Raw genomic sequence first — 21,139 nt, 5'->3', positions numbered from 1 at the left:
GAGCATTATGTAACATCAGACTGTGGCTGCAGATACAATTACAGGGAGCGGAGTCTGAGGCTCACTTCACACACCGGTGGTTTGTTACATGGAAATCTAATCATTTTAATTATCGTTAGTGTTAACATATCAATCAATTGTTGTTCTTTGTGACTATATTTTTTATTGTGTTTTATTTTCAACTACCTATTGTTATATCAAATTGCTGAGCGTTTTAAATATATATATTTATTTTTTAAATGTATTTACTTGTAATGTGTTCGTGTGGATTTTGTAGTATTATTATTATTATTATTATTATTTTTATTTTGTATTCTGTTTAATTGTTATATACATTTTCTTATTCGAGAGAGTTCTTATATGTATGTGAAATGAATACATGTACAAACAATTCTCCATTTTGTAGTAGCATTTTAAATACTTTTACTTTATTTACAAGTATTTTATTTTTACAATGTGGTGTTAGTACTTTTACTTAAAAGTAAATGATCTAAATACTTCCTTTACCACTCTACTGTACTTCAGACTGATGCAGTACCGTCTATGGTCGTTTGGGCCGCTGCGGGCGCAGTTGCGTTTTCGGAATGCCCCGGATAAAGCCGACATGAACCGGAAGCACTACACAACGGCCATTTCCAGCAGCATGTAGCCGTAGCCGACTTCATTCACAACAAATATCGTGTATTAATTCTGCTATTTTAACTGGTTTTTTCAAGAGTTCCACTTATTTATTTTTTTATAAGCTGACAGATAAAACATTCTACCGGAGATGGGAGTCCCGGCGTTTTTCCGTTGGCTGAGCAGAAAATATGCGTCAATCGTTGTGCATTGTGTTGAGGAGAAGGTAAGTGGTTAGCATGTTAGCTAGCAACTGAGACATGGTGCGTCAACGTTCGCGGGAAGATTTTAACGTGTGATATCTTATTTAATATATATTTACTGATTACAGACGGTTATGTGTCTTCTCGGCCGTTCATGTTGTGTCGTCGATTATATTTATTTTTGAAAGGTTTAGGTTCGTTAATAACGAAATTTAAAACACCGGAAGTGCGTGGACTTGTTGGCGAGATTGTAAACAATACGGGGCGGTTGTTTATTCCTTCCGACTAGAAACAAAAACGTCTAAATATAGTTTTTTTTTAACATATCGCACCATATAAAATCTATATTTAACCTTCAACGGTCAAAAATAATCTCGACTTGAACTTCACTTGTATATTATTTATGTATATAAATGAAAAACACGTGTCTCTAGATGTGTTGATGTTGAATGTTTGTGATCAACTGAAGGATGAAGTGTTTTCTTTGTGTTGCCAAACAGTTTTCTAAGTAAACACCTGTGTTTCTGACTTGTTTTTATCTTCACAGGGTAAAGATTGTAATGGAGTTCGTGTTCCTGTCGATACGACCAAGCCGAACCCCAACGAGGTGGAATTCGACAACTTGTACTTGGACATGAACGGGATCATTCACCCGTGTACACATCCAGAGGACAAGTAGGAACCCTTCTCTGTTCAGTCTGGACTTTTAAGACTCATTACACTTTCTGTTTGCATTTTATTTTAGTGATGTATTGTTTTGTTTCTGATGGTTTGGTTTTACACTTTTCTCTCTCTGGTATGAAAAAAAGCACAACATTTTATTGGAAAGCTGTCCGTTTGATGATTTAACTGTGAAATGAGAACCTTTGTAAACTAAATGTGTTCATAAACGCTCACAATGCGGTTCTCTTGTGTTAGATTCGCTTTAGCTTTCTGTCTTCTTATGTTGTGAATTGAATGTTTTGGACTGTTGGTCGGACGAATCAAGCGAAGTTAAAGTCACACAACAGAAGCACTGTTATGACTCTTATAAGAACAGCGTAGTTAAGTGATTAAAATAAAACCCTTCTGACCTCTGCTCCCCACAGAGCCGCCCCTAAAAACGAGGACGAGATGATGGTCGCCATATTCGAGTACATGGACCGTCTGTTCAACATCGTGCGACCTCGGAGAGTTCTCTACATGGCCATCGATGGCGTGGTGAGTAGCGTTCAGTCGGTTATTTTATCAGTCGGGTGTTTTTAAAATGGTTCGTCAGTTTGTCCAACGCTTACTGTGAAGTTTACTCCTCGAACGTATTCTAATTCATCTTTATTCATAATAATTTATCTGGACAAACGTAGGCAGAAAAATGGCTGTGATGACCGAGCTGAACTCGGCTGTTGTCCAGTAAACAATAACATCCTGTTTGACTCCCGCAGGCTCCGCGGGCCAAGATGAACCAGCAGCGCTCTCGGCGGTTTCGTGCCTCCAAAGAAGGCGTCGAGCTGCTGGAGGAGAAGGATCGCATCCGGGAGGAGGTCATCGGGAGAGGTGTGTGTGTGTGTGTGTGTGTGTGTGTGTGTGTGTGTGTGTGTGTGTGTGTGTGTGACTGTGTGTGTTGACTCGACCCTCTAATGGTAACGAGACGGACAGCTCAAGGCTTAAAACACACCCGATGTGCTACTTTTGTTCACTTTGTACGTCACAATTTGAACAAGAAGCATCATATTCTGTCTCTTTATTCAGTAATATTATGTTGAATGTATTTGAAGTATTTGTCTGAGGAAGGAAACACGCTACATTTAACCCTTTTTAATGTTAACCCTTCGTGCTCCACGTAACCTAACTTGTTAACTCCTCCACAGGAGGTTATCTTCCACCGGATGAGGTTAAAGAGAGATTTGACAGCAACTGTATCACTCCAGTAAGTCTTTTATACTTATTACTGGATATTATAGAGTCTTTCATCTTTGATTTTTACTCATTATGGTAACGTTTATTGTTACATTTGATTCATTTGTTTATTTTTATGATTCAAACTTGGTTCACTTGTAAAAGAGCGTTCATGAAGGTTTATATATATATATAATATACTACAGCAGAATTACAGGATTTGACTTCTTTTGTCTCCAGGGAACAGAGTTCATGGATAACCTGGCTCAGTGTCTTCGATACTACGTGGCAGACAGACTCAGCAATGATCCGGGATGGAAGAACATCACGGTGAGTAAAACCTTTAAAATACAGCCGGGCACGTCTTTTTGTTTTGGACGTTTTGTAGACATACAGACTGATAGATTAATGAAGAAATAACACTGTGAAAGTCGTTCAAATGTTTTAGTTTTCAGCTCTCGGCGGTCGACGATCACTAGTCTTCATTAACTCTTTGTTGTCCAGGTCTTGCTGTCTGACGCCAGTGTTCCCGGTGAAGGAGAACACAAGATTATGGACTACATCAGGAGACAGAGAGGTACAGCCGACCCACATCAGTGTATTCAAGTTCATAAAGAACATTTACTGTAGAAGGATTCGTAATAAATAAAGTTACAAAACAAACTCTTTTGCAGCTCAACCGAACCACGACCCCAACACACACCACTGCCTGTGTGGAGCTGATGGTAAATAAAGAACAAGTTGAATAAATACTAGTTGAATAATAAATGTTATGGTTTGACTGAACACCTTTTCTCTGTCTGACTGATCAGCTGATCTGATCATGCTGGGTCTGGCCACCCACGAGCCAAACTTCACCATCATCAGAGAGGAGTTCAAACCCAACAAACCTCGACCGTGTGCTCTCTGTGGACAGACGGGTCACGAGCTCAAAGACTGTCAGGGGACGCCGAGAGAGAAGCAGGGACAGGTGAGCTCACAGTGTGGTTACATCACCGTGAATAAAGTGATTTATGGTCGTTTAAAGTTACCGTGAGGAACTTTTACCTTTTTCTGAACCAGTCTCAGTGTAGTCCTGATCCTCTATATGAACCAGTCTCAGTGTAGTCCTGATCCTCTATATGAACCAGTCTCAGTGTAGTCCTGATCCTCTATAGACCTCCATCAGTAAAGAGACCATCAGAGAGAAGATGGTCTGTTTCTATAGATTCTGGTGAAACCAGATGAAATCATGCAGGTTCACCAGAACCTCCTTCAGCTCAGACTCCAGCAGAGACCGGTCCACTGTGGACAGACCCAGATCCTCCAGCAGAGACCGGTCCACCGTGGACAGACCCAGATCCTCCAGCAGACTGTCAGACCTGCTGCAGTAGAATGAGAGGTTTTCTAGAGACTCTGGTGCTCAGAGACACTACCACTTTAGTCCACAGGGGGCGACAGAATCAACACTAAGTTAAAGTTCCTCATAGCAGCTTTAAATACCAGAACTAAGGGGGACTGTTTCTTATTTTCCACTTTGTTTCTATGTGGTACATTTTCCACGAGAGTTTGATGAGCAAAAGTCTCTTTCTCTTGATCTGACATCAATTTTACATTTTCTGGTTTTAAATATAATAAAACCAGAAAATTTGCCACACATTAAACGTAATCTTTTTTTTTTCTCTGTCAGCACGATGAGTTTGCCGACTCGATGCCGGTGTCTGAGCAGGAGTTCATATTCATCCGGCTGTGTGTGCTGCGGGAGGTGAGATGTTCATCTTCTGCTGGAGAATAAATCACGTCGTCGCTTCCTTTTTAATTGAAGTGTTGTCTTAACGTGGCTCTACAGTGACTGTTGATGTCCACCGTACGACTCTACGCAGCGTAGATCAAACATTTGTCCATTATTTACATTTTCCTCATCGAATAACTGGTCGTTGGGGGAATAAAAAAGGAACGCGATAAAGCTGTTCGACCTAAAAACTGTAACTAAGATACTTATTAAAATACATAAATGTACATAAATCCATTCCTGGTGTTTCTCAGTCTGAAGCCGCTCAAACACAAGTTACATCAGACTCGTCCTCTTTCTTTAAACTATTGATTCATTATGACTGCGTTTGATCTGGAATATAAAACAGCTGCTTATGAAAGGTAACGTTGATTCTTCCTCCCTCCCCCGGTCTCAGTACCTGGCCCGAGAGCTGACGATGGCCAGCCTCCCGTTCCCCTTCGACTTCGAGAGGACCATCGACGACTGGGTCTTCATGTGCTTCTTTGTTGGGAATGACTTCCTGCCTCACCTGCCGTCCTTAGAGATCAGGTGAGCCGCCTACAGACTCAATAGTTCCAGAGTTTCTCAAGACTTGTGCTTTCTTTAAGCTTTCAAAAACATTTATGTTGTTGTTCTTTTAAAAAGTTGACACTCTGACGTCGTCCGTCTTTAGGCCGGTTACACGCGGCCGTGTTCACATATCGTTTGTTGTCAGTTCATAATTTACACCGTCGCTGTGTTTCCTTGTGTCTCTCAGAGAGGGAGCGATCGATCGACTGGTCAACATCTACAAAGACGTCGTGCACAAAACCGGAGTGAGTGTCGCCGCGCGCTTCGGCACCGTCGTGTGTTTTTTCCGGTTGGTGGATGAAGTGGTTTTTAAACGCTGTTGTTTCAGGGCTACCTGACGGAGAACGGCTACGTAGAGTTGGAGCGGGTGGAGCTGATCATGCAGGCTGTGGGCGTGGCCGAGGACAACATCTTCAAGAAACGCAAAGAGGACGACGTAAGATTCCTTAAAATATGAAGAAAAGTATTCATCAAGTTCAAACTATAGTCTTCAACTTGTTCTTTATTCTGTAAAGTAAAGTATTGTGCTTGAGACATTCAGATTAGAAACATTTCTAATCTGAATTCTCTGCTTTCTGTGATGGACGTGTTGGTTTTCTGTCTCCAGGAAGGCTTCAAGAGGAGAATGAAAGACAAAAAAAAGAGGATGAAGGTGAGTGAAGCGGAGGATCAGGAAGACGCTCGTGCTGCTTGTTGCTTTTAATATTAGCTGACTGATCTTAACTTTTATTAAGTGATATAAAACTATGAGACGCTTCAGCGTTTTAACTTAACATTCTCGTATATGAGCTGAAGCGTTTTCACGTTCAGGTTTTTCTTTCATTTCTTCTCGTTGGGTTTGTTTCCGTCTGTTGGTCATAAAGGAGCTTTAGATTCATCTAAACTAGTCCTGCAGAGGACACATGAGAGCTTATATAAAAGTTCATTTATATTTATACAATAATAAGTAACTTTGATAAACCACATTTAAAATTCAATATTCTTACTTTAATGCCATCGTTCACTGAACTTTGTTCTTATATTTTAAAGTAGTTCGATTATTTAAACAAAGTTCAGAGGAACCACTGATTGATATTTATTTATTTGTCCTCTTTAAAACACTCACAAGATGAAATTATATTTAGTTACAGCTCTTTAAAGTACTTCCATAAGTGTCTTTATTTGTGTTTTCTAGTGATCAGACATTCATTTCTACCTAAAATATAATATTTAGAAATGTATCTCTACTGTTTTATTAAAACATATGTAAAGAAAAAAACAGAATTAAAGAAAATCACAATAAATACATTTAAAAAAAATCACAGCTGATTAATTTTACCCATAAAAGACCAAATCAACATAGAAATGAAACTATATAAATCACATTAAACGGTAGTTGATGATCCTGATGTTCATTAAAAGCTTCCTAGAATAAGAAAAGGAAATCTTGTGTTTTAAAGTATGTGACAAAGCTTCTGCAGAGTAAACCGTATTATTATTATTATTATTATTATTATAATAATAATAACCGTATTTTGTTTCCTGCAGGCGGAGCAGCGAGGCCCCGCCCACCTGACCTCGGGCCAGTTCGCCCCTCAGGCTCTGGGGAGGAGGGACCGACCCGAGGCCGTGCAGAACGCCCGGCATCAGGCCTTCGACATGCGGATGCAGCACAACAAGGTACGACCGCTTCTCTGCAGCTCTGGAAGGAATTCTGGGAAATGGAGTTCTAGAATAGATCTTCCAACAAGACCATCATATAATACAAATCTAATACAGAGGGTCCAGACTACATGATATATATTGTAGAGATGTGATGTCTTCAGAGTTAAGGAAAGGGACATTTTCTAATCCAACATGGAGATGATGAAGTCTTTATTTTCATCCAGGATGCTGCTCAGTTCCTGAAGGCCTCCATAAAGAACGGTGGCAATGTGAGTTACACGCACATAAACAACATGAAGAGTCATGTGTTTATTAAATACAAACATATCTGACTTTGTCAGGCAGAGAACAGTGAAGTCAACATATATTAATAAAGAAGAGAGAGACTAACTTTAATTAGAAGATTAGAATAATCCTCTGGGCCTCAGTGTTGATCATTAGGACGTTATACATCAGGCATAGTTAGGGATGTATTATGTTATATATGTGATATATTAAAGGGATAGTTTAGTGGTGTGTCTGTGTGAGGTTCTTCACAGTCAGGGTTCTACTGCAGGAGACGAGTTTATAGAACCAGACATGAGAGCAGAGTGATGTTCTGCTGTGGACGTATTCTAGACTCCTAAAAGAACGTCTATCAGTGGAAGTGAACACTGTATTTAGAACGTTTCTCCTCTTCACCTTGCTGTCAGACACTGAAGCTGTTATCTGTGATCTCTACAAAGACACCAGACTCCGCTCACTGAACACTGATTCTACCGCTCAGGACAGGAGCTGCTGCTCTGCTGCTGCCTCCAGCTGTTAGTGTGTTTGTGTTGTTGTGAGACTTTAGTGTTTTTAAAGACTTCAGATTCACCAAAGTCTCTCAACAACACAAACGCACCGTGTCTCCTGGAGGAACACAGTGACGATAGATAACAGCCTCAAACTCTTCAAAACATCCAAACTATCCATGAGAGTCTCGCCCGTACGGACTTCCTTTCTTTACGCTCTGAATATGAGACGTCGAACGCTTTGACTTCACAGCCATCGGCCCTTCTTTGCTCTCGAGTGTTTATTTATTTGTCTACATCAGTTTGACTGAGATCCATCGAGGTTCCTCTTGGCTGCTGATTATACAAGAACAAGAAGAACAATCGTTACTGTAGTGATGTTCTCTTCTTTATCCCCCAGTACGGCTCCAAAGCTCATCTTTAAACTAGGAGAATATGAATTCCTATTGAAACGCTGTCACCTTCTAGTGACCTGAGGGTGGAGGTTGTATTGTGTTGAACAGTCTGTTTTAAACGCGGACGCTGTATTGTGCTTCGCTTCACGGTCGTGTTCCCGTTTAACGCGTCTCTGGAGCCGTTAGGTTTGCTGCCCACGTACAGCGTTAAATATAAATCGGCCGACAACAGGCGGCCATACATTAGCACATGAATGAAGGCGGCACAAAGGCCTCGGGGAAGAGGAAGGCTAAGTAGCTGTTTTATTATCCGAACAGACGGCAGTGCAGAGAGTTCATCTTTCACTCAGAAAGAAAGATTTTATAATCATCCGCTAGTTTTTATGACGCGACGTCGCTGTTAAATACAATAGAGGCTCCTGAACACCGCTTATTAATTCATCCGTACTGTAATATTCTACCGTTGATCTCTTCTATACGGCATAAATATGTAGGAAATATGGATTTAAAATGTCAGACATCGTCAGTATAGTGTGAAGTTTCTCTGTTAGGTTACGTGTTTAGAATAGGAAGCGGTTTATTGCAAAGTAAGATTGTGTGTGTGTGTGTGTGTGTGTGTGTGTGTGTGTGTGTGTGTGTGTCTATACTCACACATACACACACACACACACATGCATACATACAGGACAATCGCACGTCTGCCAAATATAAAATGTTTAAAGTTTAACTGGTTTAATACATAAATCAATTAATCGTTGACTGCAGCTCCTCAGCTGTGAGGATTTACTGCTTTTCTTTGGTAGTTGTCGGTCTTTAAAGTACGAGTGCTGCGATAGGTTTGTATTTATTTGTTGTATATTCCAGTGATCGATCAGAATGATTCGTTTCCCCCCAAAAAATGTGTATTTATACAGTTTTTAAAATAAATATAGATTTAAAGAAAACCAGAAGAAACGCCAAAAAACACACCGGAGTCATTTTACCCTCAAAGAACAGACAAAAAACAATTCAACTATTTAATCTACAATTTAAAACGAGAGTTAACGATGCTGATATGAGTAATGTAACGCTTAGATTGTTGTTAATTCAGACGCTGCTTCTCTTTGTCTGCAGCAAACTCGAGTCCTTTTGAAATGCTAAACGCCAACATGTATGGATTGAATCTGAATATTTAGTTACATAAGAGCGTGTTGTGAATGTTGGACATCTTTTAAGTCTCTTTTTTTTTTAATAAACTTTGACTTTTGGACTTTACAGCACGTAGTATGTGTTAGAAATATTTAGAATATTAGCGTAGCCTGAATAGACGGCCCTACATCAAACATAATAAGATATGATGATATCATGTTTGTTGAGACTGTTGCACTGATAACAACTTTCTTCTTCTTTCTGGGATTTTGTCGCCCTGTGCAGTCGTCTGCAGGGCCGAGCAGCGGCGCAGACAACAGGGGTGTGAAGAGGAAGGCCGAGGACAGCGACAGCGAGCCGGAGCCCGAAGACGTCGTCAGGTAAACCGGCGGAGGTCGTCGTGGAAGGAATGTTTTTCTTTTATCCTCTCCAAGGTCTGTCAGGTGTACTCGGGTATTGTGGAAGTACATCCACACTTTTAAAAGAGAACCTTCAAACTGCTGCTGCAGAACCAGAGATATTCTCTTTCTTTTATTTTATTACATTCTTTCTCGACCGTGAGACCTACGTTGCTCACAATACAGCTCGACCTCACAGAATAGTGAAGTAGATATAAAACCAGGCGGCAACCTCCGGTTAGTGAAGCTGAAGCTTCATGTATTAAAGCTGCATTCTCTCTAGTGTCCACCAGGGGGCGACTCCTCTGGTTGTATAGAAGTCTATGAGAAAATGACTCTACTTCTCTCTTGATTTATTACCTCAGTAAACATTGTAAACATGAGTTTATGGTCTCAATCTCTAGTTTCAAGTCTTCTTCAATACAGCATGATGTTCATTTAGTAAATGATGGTCCATTTAGAGTCAAACAGACCATAAAGCAGGGGATGCTTTAGGGGCGGGGCTACACGGTGATTGACAGGTCAACACCAGAGACGTATACGGCGTCTCTACGTCACTCCTCCTCAGTCCAGATATGGTTAATAATCAGTTTACATACAGTAGAAATATCCACAACACACCCGAGTGCCTGTAGTTTATAAATGCCTTTTTAAAAATAAATCTTCAAAGACCAGCAAAGATGGCGTTAACGAACTCAACCAGAGAGAATCACTCAGTAATGCCACCGTGCTGCAACACACACACACACACACACACACACACACACACACACACAGCTCCCACTTCCCTCTGCACGTGATTAATATGGAAAGCAGGAATATTCCAGTAAATTCCTCTGTGACGCTCTCGTCAAAGCTGCTAAATCCGTCGGGCTAAATTGGTATTCATGGAGGCTTTCCTCTCAGGAGCCGAGGATCCGTCGCACAGATGCTCGGATCGGCCCTGATTATGTGTGCAGAACGAAGTCAAAGCCATTAAACTATTCCAGCAGCAGTGGGTTGTTTTTTTTTGTTTTTTTGGTTCAACCTATAGATGAACGGAGCAGCATTTTAATAAGCAAATGCATCGTTTAGGTACATTTTGCTCTACAAACATGCGATCGTCTCGTCCGGTACTCGCTGTAATGCGTTTACATTTCACAGTCACAGACGAGAGAAGTGATGTTAAAGCCACAGCAGCCAGACAGCTGACTCCAAAGACGGTTCGTCAATATTATGACGTGAAAACACGGTTCGTCTGTATATGACAGCCATGCTGCGTTTTGGCATCAGTGTATTAAAATCACTGAAAGGATTAATCCGGATTGGAACCCTGAATTTGCCAAATTCAATTTGTTCGGTGCGAAGTTGTCGACGTCGTGACCAGTGTTGGGATGAAACTAAGTACATTTACTACAGTTCAGTACTTCAGTAATACTTTAAAACTGAACATGAGTATTTAAATTAATTCGCAGATTATTGATTCAAAATGTTGAGATGCGACCCGGCAGTTTATAAAGTAGTTAAAATGAGCTCCACCTCTTTCATCAGCTGCAACATGAAAGCAATGAACACAGTAATGCATCAATAGTTATAATAGTTATATAATGCACATTATTCTGGCTACCTTTGGCACTTTTTTGTTAATCATTCATGTCGTCATAACTGTTGTTCTGCACTAAAGGGTCAATGCAGTAATACAGAAGTATGCTAAATACTGAGTATCACTGTATTATATACTATATGAACACGTGTGCTTCAGGTTGTGGGAGGAGGGCTGGAAGCAGAGATACTACAAGACCAAGTTTGACGTGGACGTGAGCGATGAAGACTTCAGGAAGAAGGTGGTCCGGTCCTACGTGGAGGGTCTCTGCTGGGTGCTGCGCTACTACTACCAGGTAATACTCTGATCTCTATAGTACTACCAGGTAATACTCTGATCTCTATAGTACTACCAGGTAATACTCTGATATCTATAGTACTACCAGGTAATACTCTGATCTCTATAGTACTACCAGGTAATACTCTGATCTCTATAGTACTACCAGGTAATACTCTGATATCTATAGTACTACCAGGTAATACTCTGATCTCTATAGTACTACCAGGTAATACTCTGATCTCTATAGTACTACCAGGTAATACTCTGATCTCTATAGTACTACCAGGTAATACTCTGATCTCTATAGTACTACCAGGTAATACTCTGATCTCTATAGTACTACCAGGTAATACTCTGATCTCTATAGTACTACCAGGTAATACTCTGATCTCTATAGTACTACCAGGTAATACTCTGATCTCTATAGTACTACCAGGTAATACTCTGATCTCTATAGTACTACCAGGTAATACTCTGATCTCTATAGTACTACCAGGTAATACTCTGATCTCTATAGTACTACCAGGTAATACTCTGATCTCTATAGTACTACCAGGTAATGCTCTGATATCTATAGTACTACCAGGTAATGCTCTGATCTCTATAGTACTACCAGGTAATACTCTGATCTCTATAGTACTACCAGGTAATACTCTGATCTCTATAGTACTACCAGGTAATACTCTGATCTCTATAGTACTACCAGGTAATACTCTGATCTCTATAGTACTACCAGGTAATACTCTGATCTCTATAGTACTACCAGGTAATACTCTGATATCTATAGTACTACCAGGTAATACTCTGATCTCTATAGTACTACCAGGTAATGCTCTGATCTCTATAGTACTACCAGGTAATGCTCTGATCTCTATAGTACTACCAGGTAATACTCTGATCTCTATAGTACTACCAGGTAATACTCTGATCTCTATAGTACTACCAGGTAATACTCTGATCTCTATAGTACTACCAGGTAATACTCTGATCTCTATAGTACTACCAGGTAATACTCTGATCTCTATAGTACTACCAGGTAATACTCTGATCTCTATAGTACTACCAGGTAATACTCTGATCTCTATAGTACTACCAGGTAATACTCTGATCTCTATAGTACTACCAGGTAATACTCTGATCTCTATAGTACTACCAGGTAATACTCTGATCTCTATAGTACTACCAGGTAATACTCTGATTTCTATAGTACTACCAGATAATACTCTGATCTCTATAGTACTACCAGGTAATACTCTGATCTCTATAGTACTACCAGGTAATACTCTGATCTCTATAGTACTACCAGGTAATACTCTGATCTCTATAGTACTACCAGGTAATACTCTGATCTCTATAGTACTACCAGGTAATACTCTGATCTCTATAGTACTACCAGGTAATACTCTGATCTCTATAGTACTACCAGGTAATACTCTGATCTCTATAGTACTACCAGGTAATACTCTGATCTCTATAGTACTACCAGGTAATACTCTGATCTCTATAGTACTACCAGATAATACTCTGATCTCTATAGTACTACCAGGTAATACTCTGATATCTATAGTACTACCAGGTAATACTCTGATCTCTTAGAAGATAAATGAAGAAAAATCACGTTTAAGTGGTGAATTATAATGAAAGCAGCTGCTGTCAAAGTTTCTCCTTCCTGTCATAAAAAATGTCAGTTTGACGAGGAACTCGACCTCCAAATTAATCCGTATTCAGAGATTCAAAAACATGCTGCGAAGGTTTCGCTCTCCAGTTTGAATTTTTTAACGGAAGTCTGTTGTGATAACGATAATCTCGGATGAAGAGAAGACTCGTAACGGACGACCGGTCGTTTTGTTGAAAGTCAAGAACTCCTCACCGTCGAGTGTCCACAAACAGACCCCGGCACCGCGGAGACATCGGCGCCTCCGCTTCATTGTTTGCCGTGTGATTACGCACTAAACCTTCTTTCATTGTTGTAAAATATTGATCTTTATCTCTAAAATGAAGCGATCAGCTGCGGAGCCCTCTTCAGTGGAGCCGGGGGGGATTTGTCCGTGGGCTGATTGTGAGCTGTCTATATGCACGCTCTGTTGACTCCACATGTCGGCCCATCCAAAGCCCCTCTCGTGGGGGCCCTTCTGCATGAATTCATTAGCGGGGCGGCGGCGGGCGGGGGGGTGGGGGGTCCTCGGTGGACGGGCGGGACGTGTCTGCTCTCCGCCGCCGCACATTCACGGTTCGGTCTGCAGCAGCAGAGTTTATGCTCGCGCATATATCCCAAATACTGAAGAGTCACACTTATTGCTGAGGTGTGAAACCTGAGTGATGGCGGTGTATTTAATGCGGTGCAGAGACCGACGCCCCCTTTTTTTAAACAATACGACTTCAAATTAGAGCAGTTTTCTAACCGCGACTAATCCGGATTTTTAGTAAAATGATCCGATATTAATTCTTAAAATCCCGACATCAGCCCTTTGTGTCTGCGTCCTCTGTGAATGTGTGTGGCCTCGATGTTCAGAGCAGACTTTTACTGTCCTTTGTTGCATTATTTTGGTCTTTTAATTTATTATTGGATGCTCCTAATTTAATACTAATGATGTCAAACACAACAGCCCTGAAATACAATCTGCCTTCATGACGTTTGTTCATCTGAAACATTAACGGTTGAATAATTAATAATTCTGAATCTTTTATTGGAACTCATCAAAGGGACTTCTGGTAGAAACAGGAGATCAGTTAAAGGCTTCAATCTGCAAACTAAATAATAATAATCATGAATAATTAATCCTGCATTTTGTTATATTTGGTTGGTAAAAAACACTTTATTTCATTTTAAACGGAACTGAAAGTCGTTAAAAGTTCTGCCAACAAAACACTGGATGAAGTTTTTTTATTTAATTATTTTTAGTGCGATACGATCGAAGCAATGAGAATATTTATAATTTCACAGTCGATTCTTGTATAAAATAATCTATTTATTGTGATAATTTAACTCGGTTCATTAGTTTTAATTATTAAAGTTCAGCGTGTTGTAGTTTAATCGGTTAATGAGAATTAATCGCCGACTATTTAATAATCGATTTGTCATAAATTAGCTTTTTTCCGGTTTCACTCGTGATGATTTATTGTTTTTCTGTTTATCTTTTTAAAATCTTAGTTTTGGACATTTTGATCGACTAAACCATCGATCTCAATAAACGATCACGTTAATTAATAACAAAAGTATTATTTAGCTGCGTTATTTATTCTTTGTAGGTCACAAATGTCCTCCAGCCAAAACATTTCCTCATGTTTCCATAAATGATGCGGTTTATTTGAGGGGCAGACGGTAAAGTCTCCGTACTATCATGTGAACGAGCGTCTTCAGTGACGGAGCGCTGCTGAGATCGGTGGATTTATCACAGCGGGGCTTCCTCAGAGGTGCATTGTGGGAAGTGAGGGTTGTTCTCGAGGTGCCAGACGGGTTTGTTCAGGAGGACGAGTTCCATTTCTCTTCTTCTTTGCTCCCAAAAAACGTCTAAAAAAAACAAACAGCGAGCGGAGGAGAGTTATCGTAGCGATGCGAGAGCCTCTTCTGTTGAGTGTTTTCGCTCCAGCTTCACGGTTCAGTCTGTGGAAAAGTGTCTCACCATCGACATTGAAGTTTGAAAGGCAGTTTTAAACACCCGCTGCTCTGATCTGTGGAGGTTCTTTAAATGTCAGCGTTAGTCTGATCAGATTGGATTTTAAGCTTTTTGCTGCAGCGGAACTTTTAAAGGAAAAAGGGCAAAGAAAAGCTTTTTCCTTCTGTACTTCCTGTCGCCTTTAAGTTTTGTTTTTCCCTTATTTTGTCAGTCGTGACTTCGCTTTTAACACTTAAAATGTTATTAAATGCAACAGAAAATGAGTTTGTGTGATTAATCATTCAGTCTTTAATCAAACTTAGACGTTAGAGATATTCTTACATTCAAATATACTCTGAAAAAAAGCTTAATTTAACAGTTATCTGGTGTTTTATATGTACAATCGCACAAGAACCTGTGCAAACCGGCGTTAGCTTAGCATTAAATAATCCTGAACATACAATTAATGAAGTAAATATCTCATAGAATCACTCGTGTGAATCTAAAATGATTTTAACATTTGAAATGACACGATACGTCTCACCAGACAAGTATTCTGTAAACTTTAGTGTTTTAATTGTATTTATAGTAATAATTTAATGTGATTATTGAGGCTTTGAGACATTTTTATGTTTTGGTAACTTTTTTTTTAAAAGTTCTTGAATTTGACTCTCTGGTTCCAGCTTCTCCGGTGTGAAAATGTTCGTTTCTCATTTTATATGATAATAAATTAAACATCTTTGGACGATAGCAGTCAGCTGTGGGTGATTGTTGTGCTGGACATTTATGTAATGGATTAAATCGCCGATGAAGATGAATGTTCGCTGCAGCCTCGAGTTCAATGCTAAATACCCGACGTGTGACGTGACATTAAAGCCGGTGATTGTGTGTTGGTCTGCAGGGCTGCGCCTCCTGGCAGTGGTACTTCCCGTTCCACTACGCTCCGTTCGCCTCCGACTTCAAAGACGTCAAAGGGATGTTCACGGACTTCGAGAAGGACACCAAACCGGTGAGAACGCACGGAGAAACTTCTCTTTTCTTTGTTTTGTCTCGTCTCCCACTTCATCTTAACAAAGGAGGAGTTTTTGTTCTGTTGCTCCAATCGAACGCCCGTAAACTCACCGCAGCGTCTACGCCGGGTGGAGGCTTTATCACAGGAATCAACCGCTTCAGAGCCTTCACAGTAAAGAGATGAACAGATGACGTTGGAGACGTTTTCTCATATTGTTTCTAAATATTTAGGATTAAGAATTTGACCACAAACATTTCTGCTGGTTCACATCTTTAACAGTTTTATTTTATTGAACCGGCAATATAGTTCTGCAGGAATGTGACCTAAAAACCAGAGATGAGTGTTTTTACACCGTCTGTTTGGTTAGACATCTGAAATAAGTTGTTCAACACGAGCTGAAGAGTTAACGTTTACTCCTCTGATATAAAACGCCTCACTTTACACTTCAAACATCATAAAAGTGGAGTTCACTAGTGAAGAGCGTCTCGAAGAACAAAACCTGTAAATGTTGGTTCGACACAGATTATTTTCTGTAATAATCCAGAATACGATGGAATAATCTCATTGGCTGTTTGTGGAGGAAACCAGTGATGATGACTTCCTGCTGGACTCCAAAAATGAGTCGTCCCAGTAGCGCTCTTTAGAAAAGTTATGATTTTGATGTAGATTGTACAATATAACGGCTATTAAATGATGACATCAGCATTTAGATTGGTTCATTTACAACACAAAGGAAGTGCATGAACCAATATGCAACAGACTAGTTGAATCAGAGTAACTACGAGTGTGTAAATAACTTGTTTGTGTGTCGTCGTGTCCAGTTCAAGCCACTGGAGCAGCTGATGGGGGTGTTTCCCGCCGCGAGCGGCAACTTCCTGCCCACCACATGGCGGAGCCTCATGAGCAGTCCGGTAAGTGTTGGAGTCCTGAAGGAGGTGCAGAGAGATGAGGAGGTGGAGTAGTTTTCACTCTGAGCTGCTTATTTCAAGTCTCGCACCTCTTTTTTGACGCAGGATTCTTCCATCATCGATTTCTACCCCGACGACTTCGCCATTGATCTCAACGGCAAGAAATACGCCTGGCAGGGTGAGTCACCTCCCCCCCCCCCCCGCTCAATAACACTGCTTTTAAAGGGCCGGTGTGTGTCATTTAGAGTGATCTGTTAGCAAAACATGCAATAGTGCAACATGGCGGTGTCCGCATGACGCGCAGAGTGCAAAACCGTGGTAATCGGAGGCGAAGGTGTTGAAAGATACAACAGTCGACAACCTCCGGTTCTGCAGAATGAAGCCAAAGCTTCATGTGTTAAAGCTGCATTCTCTCTAATGTCCACCAGGGGGCGACTCCTCTGGTTGTATAGAAGTCTATGAGAAAATGACTCTACTTCTCTCTTGATTTATTACCTCAGTAAACATTGTAAACATGAGTTTATGGTCTCAATCTCTAGTTTCAAGTCTTCTTCAATACAGCATGATGTTCATTTAGTAAATGATGGTCCATTTAGAGTCACACAGACCATAAAGCAGGGGATGCTTTAGGGGCGGGGCTACAAGGTGATTGACAGGTCTCTACGTCACTCCTCCTCAGTCCAGATATGGTCACTTCCTGTTCACTATTTGCACACAAAAAAAACACAAGATGGCGACGACCAGAATTGCCAAATTCGGGACTTGAAACCGTCCACATCTTATATACAGATGATGGCCTTTAACGTGGTTTTGTTACCCCGGTAAAGGAGCGGCCGGAGTATTCCGTTAGTTGTAATCTGAACCCTCACCACTAGATGTCACCAAATCCTAAAATAGTTGCACACAAAGATGTTAAATTCCTGTATATGTGCTTTTATTTTGAAGGTGTGGCCTTGTTGCCTTTTGTGGATGAAAGTCGGCTGAGGGCGGCTCTGGCTGACGTCTACCCCGACCTCTCGCCTGAGGAAGGTGAGCAAAAACTCCACAAACTCTTTTTTCTTTTTACGATGAGCATCGCTGACAAAATGTGTTTCAGTGTTGAGGTGATGAGTGTTTCTCCACAGCGTGTGTGTGAGGTGACATGTTTCAGGTGCTTTGCTGTGTTCTCTGTTGCAGTGAGGAGAAACAGTCTGGGCAGCGACGTGATGTTTCTCCAGAAGTCTCACCCGCTCGCCGACTTCATCCATGAACTTTACCGCACAGAATCCCAAGAGGTAACAAAACGCACAACTCCACAAACAAAGTCACCATGAAGTCAGATCAACCTGATGTCTCTGGAAGTAAATGTAGTTCATTTTAAAAACCTCAAACCGTCGATGCTCGTTTCAGACAGGAAGCGACAAAGGGGCTGATGGGAAATGTGGTTTTCATGTTAACTGGAGGAAGTACATTTACTCAAGTACTGTTTTTAATTAAGTACACTTTTGAGTTACTTGTACTTTACTTCAGAAGCTACTTTATACTTCACAACATGTCAGAGACATTATATTTCATTACATGTTTAATAACATTAGGTCATTTAGATTCAGAATAATACAAAATAAAGCAGGAAATGAATTATTATGTATTATTATGGATAAATATCAGACTTTATTGATCTCTCTGTGAAATATATATATATATATATATATATATATATATAAATGTAATTACAATGAGCTCCGTCTTTACCAGCTGTGACATTAAATTGGTGAACACATCAATGCATCAGTAATCACAATCAAGTAATATAAAATACATTATTCTGCATAATTAGTACTTTTACCGTTGATACTTTAAGTGTGTTTTGAGTATTTCTACTCTGTAGTATTGATACTTTTACTTAAGTAAAGTATCTGAGTCTGACAAAGTTTCCCGGTAGATGTGATGATGCAGCAGCTCGTTGTTCCTTTAAATTAATATTGTTCTCTGCGCTGTGATGCATCGTGCAGCTGACGCCCCCCCCCGTCGTCCTCAACACTGTAATAACAGTCTTCTTCTTCTGTGGTTTTATAAATCAAACTCTCACGTCCAGTAAAAGGTCTGCATTACGTTCTGCGTCATTGTGCTGCAGCTGAGCAGGTGTCGTCTGAGTCCGAGTTACTCTCGTTGATTATTTGTAAATGTAAGGAAAGTTGTTGTTCAGAGTTATTTACTCGCTGGGTTAAAAACTTAAAATATTTCTGAACAGTGATTCAAAGGAATACAGCAGCACGTAAACCTGCGAACATTAATGAGGACGGGTCACTTTTGAACAAATACTTTAAAGACTCGCTGTCAAAGTTTTCTTCTTAAAACAAGAAACCAACCTGAAGACAACCAATCAAAGGTTAATTAAATCCCCAAATATCCCGATGATTTATCGATGTTAGAGTCGTAGTAGACTAAACGTGTGCAGGTTGTCCTGCTGGTGGCACGAGAGAAAACCTCAAAGGATGAAAAACATCAAACAGAAACTAGAATTTGTTCTCCAAAACATTTCTTACTCCACACATTTTATTTTTAATGACTCGTCTTCGTCGCGTCTTCTTCTTCTGCGGTGCTTTACTGGCGGCCGCCCGGAGACTTGGCTCCGCCTACTGTTTACATCCATGAACCAACTTCCTGTATTCAGTCGTGGACGGAAACGTGAATACGTTTGTCATTTTCTTTTTGCAGATTTGACTAAAGCTCCGTTATATCTTATAGCACGACTTTCTGATGCAAAGCTCTCGTGTTTACACAGATTTTATTTAGGTTGCAACACAATTTGCAGGACTTCTTACAAAGTATTTAAGTTTACATTTATATCTGCAGAAGTGGGAAAAAAAGACGATTAATTAAGAGAATAATCAACATTTCTTTATTGTTCTTGTATGTAAACAAATAGTGTTTCTGGAGCAGCAACACAAGAGTTCCAAAATCTTTAAAAAATCATTCTTGGCTAAAAAAATAACAGCAGAACCGTTGAGTCCAGACCGCATCAATACTCCTTTAGAACCGGTCCCCGTTTAGAACCTGGTTTTGGTTTCATCCCTCTCAGTAACACAGTGTTATAACCTGTATGAGCGTATAGTCTACTGTTCACTAACACCTGAATCATCACCGTTCACTGCTTGATATACAAACCGTTGCCTCCTCCAGGGCACCGAGATCCCTGCAGAGCTTTGCCACGGAATCCTGGGGACCGTAAACCTCGACGACAACCCGATTCTACCAGACAAGTGAGGAGACGCCGGCTTCACGCGCACCTCTCTTCTGCCTTTTGTCTCGTGTTCTTCAGGCTGAAGGAGCTCTCACCTGATTATTTGTTTTTATGTCATTTGTCCTTCAGGCTGGTGGCGTCGCCCATCCCGACGCTGCGGGACATTGCACAGAACCACGCCATCGGGTAAGAACCCGTCCGTCATCGCACCGTCTTCTGTTTTTAGACCGTTCAACACTTTGAGATATCTGTTCATTCATAAACACTCGTCATGATTTCATCGAACTGTAAAAAGGACGGGTGGTCCTGTTTAGTCCTAGCTATACTTCTATATAGAGATGTATATGGAGGATAAATAGAAACCGTGTCAGTCAGACATCGGCATGTTCCTTCTCTGTATACATGTCGTCCCAGCGATTCACCGCCAGACTTACTTATTGAGACATTTTCAGCGAAGCTTCAAAGCGTTTTTATTTTTAGAGCGTCGCAGAGCTGAGCTGTGAGAGTTCATTAGAATAACACGAGTGTGAGTCTGTTCAGCACCGTTCATTAGAATAACACGAGTGTGAGCCGTTCTGTCTGAGCGGACATTCAGGGAACAGGAACGGCGGACGAGGCCGGTTGAGAATGTGATGAAACGCTTCTTCACCAGAATAATCCTCCACATCAAACGTCACAAACGGGGCGTCAGAAGGAACGCGAGCTGATGGAACTCCTTTTGTCCGCTCTTGAAACTGATTTTCTTCTGCTTTTCAGGGTGAAGTTCAAAGATCCGCACTTTGCAGACGACTTTGTGTTCAAGGCGGTCCTCCTTCCTGGAGCCAAGTGAGGACTTATTTCATCTCCGACATGCTTTCATGAATATTAAGCCTTCTTTTCAGCTTTTTAATATATATATATATATATATATGTGTGTGTTTCACACCTCAGTGTTAAAGGTGATATTTTATATCAAAATCCAACAATACGTTTGTCAAACTTTCTGACTTCAAACAAACAAGAGAAAAAGGTGCATTTGTTGGGGACTATTTTCAGCGGCGGATGAATCCACATCAGAATAACGATGGTTGGAGATAAAGCAAACAAATGACAAGAACATAAAGCAGTTTAATCACAAGAAGATCAAATATAACTTTATTAATAACGTAGGGAATTTTTGTGACAGTTTCATTAAAGATGAGG

General features: G+C 40.5%; 1 protein-coding gene across 1 annotated transcript in view; it reads left to right on the top strand.

The window, feature by feature from the left end:
• The first annotated feature begins 642 nt into the window (after positions 1 to 642).
• Positions 643 to 21,139, top strand: part of xrn2 (5'-3' exoribonuclease 2) — a 31,866-nt gene continuing 11,369 nt past the window's right edge. Inside the window, 26 exon segments of the mRNA XM_079179983.1 lie at positions 643 to 844; positions 1,369 to 1,496; positions 1,910 to 2,021; positions 2,243 to 2,354; positions 2,669 to 2,727; positions 2,937 to 3,026; positions 3,201 to 3,273; positions 3,371 to 3,421; positions 3,509 to 3,666; positions 4,366 to 4,440; positions 4,865 to 4,998; positions 5,207 to 5,264; positions 5,348 to 5,455; positions 5,627 to 5,671; positions 6,547 to 6,678; positions 6,888 to 6,932; positions 9,245 to 9,339; positions 11,099 to 11,234; positions 15,716 to 15,823; positions 16,648 to 16,737; positions 16,840 to 16,912; positions 17,680 to 17,763; positions 17,911 to 18,008; positions 19,897 to 19,976; positions 20,087 to 20,143; positions 20,714 to 20,782. Coding sequence (XP_079036109.1) covers positions 770 to 844; positions 1,369 to 1,496; positions 1,910 to 2,021; positions 2,243 to 2,354; positions 2,669 to 2,727; positions 2,937 to 3,026; positions 3,201 to 3,273; positions 3,371 to 3,421; positions 3,509 to 3,666; positions 4,366 to 4,440; positions 4,865 to 4,998; positions 5,207 to 5,264; positions 5,348 to 5,455; positions 5,627 to 5,671; positions 6,547 to 6,678; positions 6,888 to 6,932; positions 9,245 to 9,339; positions 11,099 to 11,234; positions 15,716 to 15,823; positions 16,648 to 16,737; positions 16,840 to 16,912; positions 17,680 to 17,763; positions 17,911 to 18,008; positions 19,897 to 19,976; positions 20,087 to 20,143; positions 20,714 to 20,782 — 2,345 coding nt within the window. The 5' untranslated portion in view covers positions 643 to 769.

Source organism: Pholis gunnellus (assembly GCF_910591455.1).
Source record: "Pholis gunnellus genome assembly, chromosome: 19".
In the NCBI taxonomy this organism is placed as follows: Eukaryota; Metazoa; Chordata; class Actinopteri; order Perciformes; family Pholidae; genus Pholis; species Pholis gunnellus.
This window is presented reverse-complemented; position numbering and strand designations above follow the sequence as displayed.